At 34.1% G+C, this 14,196-nt stretch overlaps 2 protein-coding genes across 2 annotated transcripts; both read left to right on the forward strand.

The window, feature by feature from the left end:
* Positions 1-5,841: 5,841 nt before the first annotated feature.
* LOC107626529 (uncharacterized) lies at positions 5,842-6,988 on the forward strand. Its single transcript, XM_016329431.3, has 2 exons — positions 5,842-6,486; positions 6,572-6,988. The coding sequence occupies exons 1-2, from the start codon at positions 5,842-5,844 to the stop codon at positions 6,986-6,988; spliced, it is 1,062 nt and encodes a 353-aa protein (XP_016184917.2).
* A 1,713-nt stretch (positions 6,989-8,701) lies between these two features.
* LOC107621371 (alpha/beta-Hydrolases superfamily protein) lies at positions 8,702-12,508 on the forward strand. The gene is made up of 6 exons (XM_016323397.3): positions 8,702-9,037; positions 9,546-10,253; positions 10,608-10,666; positions 10,906-11,034; positions 11,356-11,491; positions 12,020-12,508. The coding sequence occupies exons 2-6, from the start codon at positions 9,552-9,554 to the stop codon at positions 12,341-12,343; spliced, it is 1,350 nt and encodes a 449-aa protein (XP_016178883.1). The 5' UTR covers positions 8,702-9,037; positions 9,546-9,551; the 3' UTR covers positions 12,344-12,508.
* Positions 12,509-14,196: the final 1,688 nt, after the last annotated feature.

The raw sequence follows: 14,196 nt of genomic DNA on the forward strand, positions 1-14,196 counted from the left end.
TGAGTAAATTAAAGGAAGAAGTAATGCAAAAAGTAGTTAAAAAAGTCAAAAGTCAATCCACTCATAACACAAGGAATTGAACATGCGTACAAAAATGAGCACGACCCACAACTAATTAATTAGTAAAGCAAATTTTATCAAGATATTAGAGGAAAATGAAAATGCTAGAAGGGATAACATACCATACTACATTAATAATAAAAGTACTTTAACAAAACCAATAAGTTATAACTCAAATGACATAGTCTTCCCATATTCAATTAATAGGTTGCAAGTTCGAGTATCCTATCTTTGATTAAAAAAAAAGTACTCTACAAAAATATATTTTTTCGATTTTTTTTAAAAAGATTTATAGAAAAATAAAACTAATTTTATGTTTAAATCTCTTGCAAAAAAAATTTTCATTTATTAATTACGTTTGGACATAATAATATAAAAATATTTTTTTGTTTATTTATTATCTAAAAAATATTTAAAAACAAATATATAAATAGTAATTTCTGAAAAAAATATTTTTTTTATTTTTTAGTATTTTTTATTATTAAAAATTTATTAAACATGTTCAAAAATAAAAAAATATATTTTTTATTAAAAAATATTTTTTTATCAACTTAATAACGTTCAAACAAACACTTAACCTCTTATAAAATATTTATTCTTCCCTTTACTATTAAATAAATTAGCAATTGGCCTTTGTTACGTTAGTAGTATAGAACTTTACTATCTTATTATATTCATGAGAGAGCCTAATATATCTTGTTATATAAACTAAAATTAACTCAATAATGGATATTTATTGAAATGTGCACAAAGAAGAATTAAGATCATATTGGTATAATTAAATGGATGAATTGGTAAAAAAAAAAAAAAATTAGAAATGTTTGTGTGGACTATGGAGTCATAATGCACCGATGTTAATTTAGGGAAGCGATCAAGGGATGTTCTACCAAGTCCAATAACTTCATCACCAAAGCCCAATGTTATTGGGTTTGGTTTAGATTTTTCAACTTTCATCCGATGAGGTTTTTGCATAACTTCAATTATACTTTATATTACAGGTCCAAAAAAAAAAATTATACTTTATATTAGTGTCTAGCTTAGAACAAAATCATATAATTTTTTAATTTTATTGTATATGTTTATGGTTTTGCAAATATTATGATTTTGTTTTAGCTTCTGTTTAATATTTTCCTTTTAAAAAAACGGACTTATTGAGAAAAGTTTTTTAACACTAAGTCTCATAAAAAATTAAGGTACTTTCATCTAATTCGTAATTATTTTTTTTTTCTTTCTTTCTTTCAATCTTAAATTGATTTATTAGATTTTGTAAATATCTATTACATAGAGACATTTATTTGTCTTGTTTTATTTAATTTTTTTAAGTAAATTTATGTTGTTTGTCTAATTTTGTATGCTTTACTTTACTGTGTTGAGTTCTTATTTAAAAAAAAAAAACTATTAAATTTACATATAAAAAAAATCATTAGATTTAGCTAAGCGTACGATTATTAATTTTAAATTATTTAAAAAGATATAAAATTTAATTTTTAAAATTTTTATTTATCAAGTATTCATTAAAAAAATTACTAATAATAATTTTAACTTATGTCTTTAATTATCTTTTATTATTATTGTTATCTATGGTACAAAAAAATTATATTTTTAATATTTATAATAGGGTTAAGTACTGAAATCGTCCCTAAGCTAAGGGGCGAAAATCAAATTCGTCCCCAACCTTTTTTTGTTATTAAAATCATCCCGAACGTTCAGAAACACTTTAAAATCTTCCTCAAGTCCATTAAAAAAATTTTAATTCCAAATTTGCCCCTGAACCCTTTGACGCTTGGTGTTTTATTCCCGCGAATTCCAATTCATTACGTGAGTAACGTTACACAAAGGAACACTGATCCTTCACTTTCAATGATGCCCTAACTGAGTGAGTGCTGGCCTGAGGAGTAGCGTCACTGCGTCTGGATTGCGTGGAAAAGAGTAGAACAGGAGCTCGTTCTCATGGCAGTCATCTAGAATCAGGTACGTGTGCAGCATTTGTTTTGATTTTTTGGAGCTTGAACTTAATACTGTGTGAAGGGTATTTGGTGGTTTACAAATGGGAGTTGGGTGTGATTTTTGTTTGTAGGTTTTAGGTGATGGGAACCTTTAACCTGACTGTGTACCATGGTGGTAGATTTGGGTATGACAATGGTACATTGGAGTATATAGGGGGAGAAAGGACTGTGATCGAAGATGTTGATATGGATTGCTGGTCTTTTTTTGAGGCATATGCTGAGGTGGGACAGTTTGGGTACACAAAGGAACAAATCGCAGCTTTCTGGTATAAGGACCCAAGTTCTGAATGGTTAGAGAACGATTTAAAGTTATTTGAGGGAGACAGAGATGCCATTGAGATGTGTAAAATAGCGAGGAAGAGGGGTCATGTTGTAAACCCCGGTTAAATTAGTAAATAATTAGTCAATAAATTAGTTTTAATAAGGAGGATTAGAAATGTGAATATTATATCAAATTAGGATAGAGCTCATCAAAACGAGAATTTTGACACTAATTTTGAGAAAATCGGCCCAAGATTGGACCGAATGGGCCGAACCGGTTGAACCGGATCCAAACCGGACCATCGGTCCAACCGGACCGACCTATTAAATGAACCCACGCATTGCATCTCCCTCATTTCAGCAACGTGACGCTGAAAGCTTGCGTCCAGGGAGGAGAAGAAAAAGGGGTCCGAACCCTCGTTCCAAGTTTAAGGCGCCGTAACTTTCCGATCCGAGCTCCGATTGTCGCACCGTTTGCGGCCACGCGTCCACCGCGTCGAGCTCTACATTTCTACCGGAACAATTTCATAGGTAACTTGCTATTTCACTCTCAGCTTCATCTTCCCCCAATTTTCGAATTTTAAGTGGGAATATTGAATTTCTTTGATTTCTGATGTTTTAGGATCCAATTAGCTTGAGAGAAACGTTCACTCTTGCTTATGTGAAGCTTGGGTGAAGTAAGGATACGATAATTCTATTTTAATTTCATTAAATTTGAGTTTTGAGTATTAAATTGGGTATATATGTATTATGAATGTGTATTAGGTTGAAAATAAATAATTGGGGCTTGAAATTGTGAATACTGGAACTTGGAGGAAGCGGATTAGTTGAGTTTTGAGGGGTTGTCTTGGTTTTGAATAAATAGCTTTGGTCGTTACGTGGAAATCGGCCAAGGTATGGTTTAGGTTTCTTGCATTTAATATATAATGTTCTGTGAAAACTTAGGCTAGATGACCATAGGATAAGTTGGAATGCAGGTGTATGCTTAATGTTTAGTAATTTGTCGATGAATACATATATTTGGTTGAAGTTTATTGGATAATTAGTTATTAACTAACGATTTGGTGAATTATTGATTTGAGGTATTTGTGTTAAAAGCTTAGGATTTGTGAACTATGATTCTTAGTTGAATTTTGGTTGTTGGATTTGAATATTATATGAGTTTAATTGTTGATTTGAAGTAGATTTATTGTGGTGATTGTTATGATGATGAGGAAGGGTATGTTGAATTGAAAAGAAAGCAGGTTTGGACCCGAACAGGGTGGCAAAGTCCGAGTTTTAGAGGAGATGCTGCCGAAATTTTATAGAAATTAGAGATTTTGTTTATATGATTATTTAAAAAGATTTAGATTTAAAGGTTATATGGTTTGATTTTGAGTTATTAAGAAAATGAGCATGTTTTAAGTTTGATTCATTTAGAAAAGAATGAATTATATTTTGAATTGGAACTATTGATGGACGGAATGGGAGGTGTGATAATGAAGGATAAGGATTGAATATGATTGATGTATGATGATGAATGAGATGCAATTGAGAATGATGTGGATGTTGAGGAATTATAATTGAATTATTTATATGGCTTATGAATTTGAATAATCTGAGATACGAGATTCCCTGGATTAAGTGCCGTGGCTTGCCACCACGTGTACCAGGTTGAAAACTCGATACTCTGTTGACCCTACGACGTAAGTGTGACCGAGCACTATATAAATTCCCGGGAATGTTACCCCCATTGAGCAATATTGATTATTTGAGAAAAATCTATGCATAGACTCTTGGGGATGCACGTCGGGGGACAGTCTAAGGACAATTCAGACTTGTCGGGTTGGCTGGATAACCAACAGATGAGCCTCATCAGCCATAGGACAGGCATGCATCATATGCATATTACTTGAATTACTTGCTTGTGCTCTAATTGGGTGTGCCTATCTGTACTTGCCATGCTAAATGTATATTTGTTATCTGCAGTACTTGTAACCTTCTTGTGTTTGCCTTTGTCTGTTTAGTTGTCTGTGAAAATGCATGATGGAGTTGGAGGTATGGAGGAATGGCAGTATGGGATTTAGATTTAAGGTTAAGTTAAGTTAGGATTAAATATTTTTAGAGAACCACCCTTTATGGCTTCTGTTTAATACTTTAAGCTCTATAATCTGAGTGTCGGTGTTCTAGGATTGCCTCTGGCATTCCCAGGACCTTATATATTATGTGTGTGGCACCTTTACCATACTGAGAACCTCCGGTTCTCATTCCATACTATGTTGTTATTTTTCAGATGCAGGTCGAGAGGCATCTCGTTAGGCGTCTGGACTCTTAAAGCGGAGGGGTTACTGGATAGTGTTGTTGTATAGTTTTGTTGTACAGTGATGTATATATATGTACTTAGCTTTCTCTCCGCATAACTTGTCCTTTTTGATCCTCTTAGAGGTTTATGGAGAGGCAGGATTGTGTGTATGTACTTTTGGGTTTTGGATATGTATATATATATGTGTAAATATTCTCCGGCCAGTCTTGACTTCGCAGGCTGAGTTAGGAGCTTGTTATTTTGTATCTTTGGCACTCTATTCCTACTTCTGTTATCTTATGTTTGACAGTTACAGTTTTCTTAGCATGCAAGTTAACTCGTTCCTTGAGCGTTGCGCTTTTATCTCGCGATTTTTATTTTCCCTATCCTTCAAGGCTCCTAGCATATTATAACTCTTCTGCTATTATATGTACTTATTTTATTTTAGAGGTCGTAATACCACATCACCTCTGTTTTACGACTTAAGCGTAAAGCTTTGTGTGGTAGGGTGTTACACATGTCGATCTGTACGTGGTCCATAAGGTTGAGGTTGATGAAGACTTTCCTGAAGTAGGGTTTCTTGATGTTGGAGGCCCAGGTGAACAGGTTCAGGAGACGGAGAGGGCCAATGATGAAGAGATACATAATCAAAAACAGCTGGTGATTTATCAGGGTGATGGGGTTCAAAAGGTGGAAAGGGCCAATGCAGAGGGGGTTAAAGAAGGAGATAAGCTGAATAGTGATGAGGATAGTGACGATGAGGATTTCATTCCATCTGATGGTGAGGTTGACAGTGCAGATGATGTGATGTTTACAGATAGTGAAGAGGAGTATGATGATGAGAGCGAATTTGATGAAGTACGAGGTGGGACGGATGGTGATCGGGTTGAAAAAGGAAAAGGGGTTGCAGGAGGTGATTTCAGTGATGAGGAAGGGTTCAATAGTGATGAAGTTGATGTTGATTATGAAGTGGGTGGTGGTTCCGAGAAAGAGGATAGCGAGGATGATGATAACAATGAAGCAATTAGATATCCGATCCATAAAGATGTGAAAGACATGACAAGGTACAAATGGGAAGTTGGAACTGTGTTTGCTTCAAGGGAGGAATTCAAGGACACTGTAACAGCTTATGCAGTGCAAACAAGAAGGGGAATGAGGTATGCGAAACTTGACTTGGTCAGGGTGAGGGCTGTTTGTCAAGAGGGTTGCCCGTTTTAGTTATATGCAGCAAAAATGAGTGAGAGCTTTAATAGTGTAATAGTAGACTCTAGGGAGAAACCTATAGTGACAATGTTGGAGGACATTAGGGTTTATTTGATGAGTAGGTGGGCTCTTAATAGGGAAAGAATTAAGAACTTTAATGGGACAGTTTTACCTCGGATTAGGATGAAATTAGAGAGGAGAGGCAGATCAGCTAGTGAGTGGAGGCCTTACTGGTCTACTGCACAAACATATGAGGTTGTTAATGGTTTGTCTAAATTTGCTGTTGATCTTTCTGCTCACGAGTGCTCCTGTAGGAAGTGGCAGCTTAGTGGTATCCCCTACACCCACGCCATTAGCTGCATCAACTATAAGGGCCTTGACATAGATGGATTTGTTGATGACTGCTACAAGAAGCCTGCATATGTCAAGTGCTATGATTCAGTCATCAATCCTCTGAATGGCTCAGATTTGTGGGAGGAAACCAACTTTGATGATGTCATGCCCCCTCCTTATCGAAAGCCTAGCCACAGACCAGTCAAGAAGAGGAAGAGAGGACCTAATGAGCCTCCGGACAGCAGCCAGTTCCACTTGTCTAGGAGGGGACAAATTCAAAGGTGCTCAAACTGTGGTGAATCTGGACACAAGAGGGGAGGATGCAAGAAGCCATCCCTGGATGTAAGTGTGTGTATATCATCAACTGCATGTATGTTAGGTTTACAGTTTCATTTTTTAATCAACTAAATTCTTTAATGTCTTTCAGGCCCAACAACCAAGGCAAGCTGCTAGCAAAAGGACCAGAGGAGGAAGGAAGCCTTCATCTATCAGACCTAAAACCAGATCTAAGACTTCATCCCAGCCTGACATGCCATCTGCAAGTGGAGGTTTGAGGAGGTCCACCAGGTCTAGAGCAGCATCTCAGTCCCAACCAGCCACCCCCTATTCTCAGCCCAACTCAACCCATTCCAGGTCCAAGCCCACATCATCCTCTACTAGGCCCAACAGAAAGCCCACTAGAAGCCTTACACAAGAATCATCAGCACCAAAGGAAAAGGGTGCAGCCAGCTCCAGCCAACCAGCCAGGCCAGTCTCCTTTAGTTACAGAATTTCACTGTATGTTTTCCCTAAAAGGCTGAGGCTCATGGCTAAACTTCCACCAAGACTTTGGGAAAAAATTTAGGCTGTTCTAAAAATTTGTCTTTTGTGCTGTAATTAATGTACTGTTGTTTGGTTTGAGATAATGTTTGTGACACTTTTCTTTTGATTTTTTAAAAACTAGACAACATGGCTTATGATCTTTCTTAGTGAGCAACAGAATTGCAGTAGATTTTTTGAGTATCTTGGACTATATTTTGTTTAGTCTCCATGTAATGGAATTGATGGTATCCACCATTTGGTGTTATTTTCCTATGCTTATTACTGAATTACACTAGACTGTGTTCTGCCTCATATTATGCTGCTTCTGTTTAATGAATTTCCTTAATTGAGTTGATATGTTACAGAGTTGATTAACAGAAGAGTTAAGTCACAATTTTCTTGCTAACAGATAAATTTTCCATTCCAATTAATTGTCAAATTACATGGAGATAATTACACTCACAAAATTAATCAGCAAAATCCTAAACTAAATCCAGATGTTCAGCAAGACCCAATACATCTCAATTTACATAACTCAGACCCAATCAAAGAAATGCAAACTGAACACTAAATTCTCTCCTAATTTCATCAACCATACTTCAATGGCATCACACACGCTACCCCCTCCCTCTGATTGAACCAAATCTGAGACCAGAAGCAAAACAAAACAAGCCATCCAGAAATCCCTAGCACTGCAGCAACCTTGAACTTCCACTCAATGTCCCTCACTTTTGCTTTCAGAGCAGCAACTTTCCTCTTCATCTTTGCAACATGGGGATCCTCACTCTCTGCTTCTGGGTCTGCCCATCGGAAGAAATCACACTCCTCCTGGATCTGCAACAACTCATCAGAGTCAGAGCCCAGAACAAACAATACCTTGCCATCACCCACCTACAGAAACTTAAAACCCTAACCTCATAGTAGACACACCCCCAAAATCGTCGCCCAGGGTTGTTCCTCGTTCCCGAAATCCTAAGCACGGGTCTCTCTCCATGTCCACACACAAGCTCCCTCTTCTACGCAGACGACCGACTCCGGCACGACCGTGAGCTCTCGGTAGCCATGGCTCCACTCACCTTCGCATGCCCTTCCTCCTTCTCTGCTTCGTTGGTTAGGGATGACTTCTCTGATTTAATCCCAACCCTCCCCAAATCACAACTTTATATAAATAAATAAATAAACAAATAAATTAACTTTATTTATTAAACCCTCCAACGGATAGTAACGGCTAAAGGACAAAAGTGTCCAAAAATTTTGTTTTCAGGGGGAAAGAACGATTTTAAAGTGTTTCTGAACATTCAAGATGATTTTAATAACAAAAAAATGTCGGTGACGAATTTGATTTTCACCCCTTACCTTAGAAAAGATTTCAGTACTTAACCCTTTATAATATCTATTTATCAAAGAATTAATTATTATGTTAATTTGTATAATTTTATCAAATTTTTAATTAAATTTTTATATATTTTTTTAATTGAATCTTTATACTATATTAAATTTTATAATTAAATTTTTATTATAATAAAATTATTAAAATTAATAAAATATTTTATTTAATTATAATTAATTATTAAATATATCTATTTTGTTTAATAAAATATTTTATAAATTCTAAAATTTTTGTTATAATAAAAATTTAATTATAAAATTTAATATAATATAAAAATTTAATTAAATAATATAAAAATCTAATTAAAAATTCCTTATGAGGATCTTAAATTAAATCTTTTATCAAACGGCATCAAATGATTCCAGTGAGTAGATTCTAAAATCCTATGATTAAGAAAATGACTTTGACTGGCAGGTATCTTTGTCTCACCTTCAATACCCTTTTCTTCTCTTTCTTGTTCTTCTTTTCTTCACTGTTCATTTTCCTTTCTAATTCTACTGATTTACTCCAACCCACACCATCCCTTCACAATTCTCTGCTACCCTTTTGGAAAAAGTTTCAATTGTTGGTTGTTGAAAGTTCAAACTCTCTGCTATTTAGTCTTCACCCAGCAACCATTCATAGGAACATACAAAGAGTGTAACCAATCACTTCCTCTCTCTGCTTGTGATCAAGGACTGGGTATCTTGGAAAATGCTTTAGGTACTTCAATTCAACTCAAAGTTTTCTTTTTTGAGCTTGTGACTTGCATATCTGTGTATTCACCTCTTGAGTTTTGTTTGTCTACCATGTTGGTTCATGTATGGAGATTGGAGATACAATAGTGGTTTCTTTAAGCTTTCAGTGTTTGTTGTTACTATTCATATTGCATAGAGTTGTTGAATCTATTCTGAATCCTTGATTATCCTTATATGTTATATTGAGGAAATAGTTAAGGGTTTCAAACTTTGTTTTGAGCTGAAGCTCATTCAATCATTGTATGGCAAGTGAAAAGGTTCTGATACCATGTTTAAATCCATGGAAGTGAAAGTCTCAATTAACTTGAGAGAAAATGTGAATGATTTCATGATATTTTTGGAGGTACAATGTGATTGCAGCATATGTCCTTTTTATATAGACACAAACACAACCCTATTTTTGATATTATCTCCAATATGAGATTTATATGCTATTTCCATTTTTGACACTTTTCAACATACTTGAATCATAGGCATTGATGTCATTTATCTGTGGCCTTCCTATACTTGAGTGTGTTTATTGTCTTGGGTGTGCTCGTTGGGTTTGGAAGAAATGTCTGTACACTGCAGGCTATGAGAGTGAAAACTGGGGCCTAGCTACTGCTGAAGAATTCGAGCCTGTACCTCGAATCTGCCGGATAATCTTATCGGTTTATGAGGAAGATCTTCGTAACCCCCAATGGGCTCCGCCAGGGGGTTATGGCATGAACCCTGACTGGGTTGTCTTGCGTAAGGATTATGAGGATAATCAAGGTTGTGTTACTCCATACATGATATATCTTGACCATGATCATGCTGAAATTATACTGGCTGTTAGGGGCCTTAATTTAGCAAAGGAAAGTGATTATGCAGTTTTACTTGATAACAAACTGGGGCAGGCTGAGTTTCATGGTGGTTATGTTCATAATGGGTTACTTAAGGCTGCAGGCTGGGTTTTCGATGCGGAGTATGAGGTTCTTCGGGATTTGATAGCGAAGAATCCGACATATATGCTCATATTTGGTGGACACTCCCTAGGGGCAGGGGTGGTAGCATTATTGACATTGCTAGCACTTGATAACCGAGACAAATTGGGGATACAGAGAAACAAGATAAGATGCTTTGCCTTAGCTCCTACTCGGTGCATGTCTCTCAATTTGGCTGTAAGATATGCAGATGTTATCAATTCCGTTGTACTCCAGGTTGGATAGTTTTCTCTGATTTTGATCTTGTTAACATATTCCCTAACTGAACTAGTTGGCATAGTAGTGTTTTAAGTGGACAACATTATCTGTTAAAGTTTACCAACGTATGCACAAATTAGTAATGGCTGAGGTGAAATGGACTTCATATCACATCTATGTTTGCATATGTAGCATGTTTTTGTGTCAGTTTGAGTGTTGAATATAAACAAGTAAGAAAATACATTCTTACAATTCATACAAGTAAACGTATATAGCCTATCTGGAAAAGATATTTTCCCCTCTTAACTTTTACCTTTGAATTTATTAGTTTTGTGCACTAATATTCCATACATGGTTTTATCTGACAAGCAGGATGATTTTTTGCCTCGGACAACTACTGCTCTAGAAGTTCTCTTCAAGTTGCTTTTATGGTAAATTTTGTATGTCTTCCTTACCCTTTCCCCCCAATTAAGGCATCAATGAAAACTATAATTAAGCCGTCAGTGACTTAACTGTGCGAAAACTGAAATGTAAAGAGATTGAATTCAAGATGCATTACATGGAATAATTTGAATTTTGATACAAATTAGTGAATTTTGCATTCTATATGTACAATTCATCTTTTGCCATTAAGATGAACTAAAAAAGTTTTGAACCCTTTTGTTGGCAGTTTACCTTGTTTACTGTGTATAATGTGCCTAAAGGATACTTGCACACTGGAGGAGAAGATGCTTAAAGATCCAAGGCGTCTATACGCACCTGGTCGTCTCTATCACATTGTGGAGCGGAAGCCCTTGAGGTAAATTATGATACTCTGAGTACAAATGCTTTGAATGTTACTCTACAAATGTTATCAGGTGGAAACTCAGGTGCAGTCGACTTCACGTGAAGTTGATATCTGAGAGCCGTTAAATTTTTTGACTTATTTGACTAAATTTTCATCTAACGGCTCTCAGGTATCAACTTCACGTGAAGTCGACTTCACCTGAGTTTTTACCATAGATAGATAAGATAGAGTTGAAAGTTGTAAGTTTATGGTTTCTTACATAGAAGAGACAAATTTGCATATATTTTTTCTTTTGGGGAAATTCAAAAGAAATTTAGCTTATTGTGGGTGCAGGATAGGAAGATTTCCACCTGTCGTTAGGACAGCAGTACCCGTTGATGGGAGGTTCGATCATATTGTTCTTTCTTGCAATGCAACTTCCGACCATGCCATCATTTGGATTGAGAGAGAAGCCCAATGGGCTCTTAATGTAAGCTATTAATTTCTTCCAATGAATTGTATTCGTCAGGTTCATCGTAGCTGTCGAATTAACAGAATACATAAATTCAGTTCTAATTTTAGTCTTTATTATCTTATCTTATATTATATTATCTTTACTTTTATCTTTCGTAGGCAATGCTCTATATATATTTAGTTTTACCTTCATAATTTACAAATTCAATTCAATCAATCAACATTCAATAAAAGTTCTTCATCTTTTCTTTTCCTATTCTTTCACAATTTTATCACAATTAATTGAAACTATATAGATTTGCCGAGTAATCTAACCTTCAATATTATATAGGGATATCCTTCAAATATATCAATGTATCTTGTTCTTCCGAATTTTGTTTCTCTATATACTGATGACTATATTCTATAAATATGGTCTAAATCCTAAAAGTTGAATTCTATTTTCTATAAGAATTTGTGTTACTATTTAGTTCTAATTGATCATTGTTTAGTTTTGACATGGCAGTGTGTATCTGCATTTAAAGCATTATATTTCTTGCAACAGTTAATGCTAGAGAAAGATAAGCAGATGGAAATTCCGGCAGAACAAAAGATGGTCCGGCAAGAATCACTGGCTCGGGAGCACAGCCAAGAGTACCACGCGGCCCTTCAAAGGGCGGTCGCTTTGGATATTCCGCAAGCTTATTCGCCGTCCTCATACGGAACCTTTCAGGAAATACATGACGGGGAAGATTCGGGCGGTTTGAGAAGGTCCAAAGGGTCTTTCTTGTCCAACAAGCAAAGAACAGAAAGTTGGAATGAGTTTGTTGGGCGCCTTTTTGATGTAGATGACTCAGGTCATATGGTTTTCAAGAAAACAAATGTGTAAAATAGTGTGTTTTTCTAATAACCACTATCTTAGCTTGAATAAGTAGCATTTCTTTCTTTCTTTTCTTTGTCTCTCTTCACTTTTTCCTTGTTTTAATTTTGGTTTTATTAACAATCTTAACGAAAATTAACATCATAATTGAATTATATCTTTTGGTTTTTTACGGTATCTCCTAGTCCGACAGGTCAATCTCCTAGTCCGACAGGTCAATGACTAATCTGTCATGGATTGAAGTTCTATTTAAAAGTTTGTTGCCTGAATTACATCTTATTAAAAGGGTTTGACTCAATTTGGGTTAAAGGGAATTGGTGTGAGTATTTAATTGGATCAACAAAATGATCCAATGCAAGTGCAATATTAATACATATCCCTATCTATATTGCAATCTAGTGTCCAGATTCTGTGTCTTACAACTAATTTTCGTAGCTAAAAACCTTTTTTCTTAGGTCAATCTTATTATATATGTTTTAGATATCATTTTATCACACTGTTTTCTGGTTGGAGCCAGAGACATTAATGTCTCTGCATCCATGGTTGGAAATTGGGACAATCTCAATTTTGGAATGACTTCTTTATTATCTATTATTTAACTAAATGATGATTATAAATGAAGAGATTTCATTTTACTACATTTAGTTCATTGATTAAGGATATACTTGACAAGCCAATGAGATATAGTTTAAATGGTATAGTCTTCTCATGCTTAATTAAGAGATCGCGGGTTTGAGTCTCCTATCTTTGGTTAAAAAAAAAAAAGATATACTTAACAATTTAGTAATAATTTTCATATAGAAAAATTAGAGTAATAGATATCATAAAACAAAAAATGGCATTATAATTTACATAAAATGTTACCCCATTTATAGGGGAAATTACATATTGTGTTTGATATAATTAAAATAACAACTATGTTATATACACACTAAAATCAGCTACCAAAATTAACTATTAGTATAAAATGTATGTTAAAATATAAATATATATTAAAAATAAATTAAATTATATATATATTTATGCATAAATGCATTAGTAGCTAATTTTAGTATACGAATAGTATTTTTATTAAAATAAATACATGCACAAAAAAGTCATCCCGAAACACTTAAGTCAAACAAATAAAATATAATTCACTAAAAAATAAAAATAGTCAAACAATAAAATAACAGACTGAAAATATTTTTAAATTCTTCAAATTGTAATGAACCATTATATGACTAAATATCTATTTCTTTCAATTGAGAGTCTATATTCTTATAATATTCTTTGACTTGCAAGGCTAAAATTAAAGGATATGTATGGAATCAATGTATCAAACTTTGCATAAATGTTAATTGGCTAATATATGTATTTTTATTTTGCAACAGCACCTAAATTTCAAGTACTTGCTTGTGTGTTCATATGTTTGAATTTGACCAACAATTATATTATATATGTGTACTTATAAAATATTAATATAATGGACATTGTACTAAATTACATCTTATTATTAGATCGATTGACTGCAAATTCAATTAAGAATTTTATTTCATTAATAGTAAATAAACTGTGACAATCAATATGGTGTCTTGTATTCTATAAGTCTCATTTAATAACTACTTTATTAAATAAAGAAAAAGATATAAAAATATAAATTTGTTTGAAAAAATGAAGATAGAAAATAAAACAAGAAAAATATTTTTGTACTTACACAAGATTTGTTCAATTTTATGTTTATTCCTATCTCTATATATCATCTCAATAATGTTTTTATATTTTTATCTTTAAGTACATAATATAATAACTAGAAAAAAGGACAAATCGATCCTAATTTTTTTGGTCTGTAGACATTTAAGTCCTGAGAATTTAAAAATACA

The sequence above is a fragment of the Arachis ipaensis genome, chromosome B2 (genome assembly GCF_059453495.1).
Source record: "Arachis ipaensis isolate K30076 ecotype BB chromosome B2, ASM5945349v1, whole genome shotgun sequence".
In the NCBI taxonomy this organism is placed as follows: domain Eukaryota; kingdom Viridiplantae; phylum Streptophyta; class Magnoliopsida; order Fabales; family Fabaceae; genus Arachis; species Arachis ipaensis.

Bases quoted from the DNA above. Each gene is read 5' to 3' on its own strand.
- LOC107626529 (XM_016329431.3), top strand. From the start codon at position 5,842: ATGAGTGAGAGCTTTAATAGTGTAATAGTAGACTCTAGGGAGAAACCT. The intron at 6,487-6,571 runs GTAAGTGTGTGT...AATGTCTTTCAG, and splicing joins GCAAGAAGCCATCCCTGGAT to GCCCAACAACCAAGGCAAGC.
- LOC107621371 (XM_016323397.3), top strand. From the start codon at position 9,552: ATGTCATTTATCTGTGGCCTTCCTATACTTGAGTGTGTTTATTGTCTT. The intron at 10,667-10,905 runs GTAAATTTTGTA...TTTTGTTGGCAG, and splicing joins CTCTTCAAGTTGCTTTTATG to TTTACCTTGTTTACTGTGTA. The intron at 11,035-11,355 runs GTAAATTATGAT...TTGTGGGTGCAG, and splicing joins GTGGAGCGGAAGCCCTTGAG to GATAGGAAGATTTCCACCTG.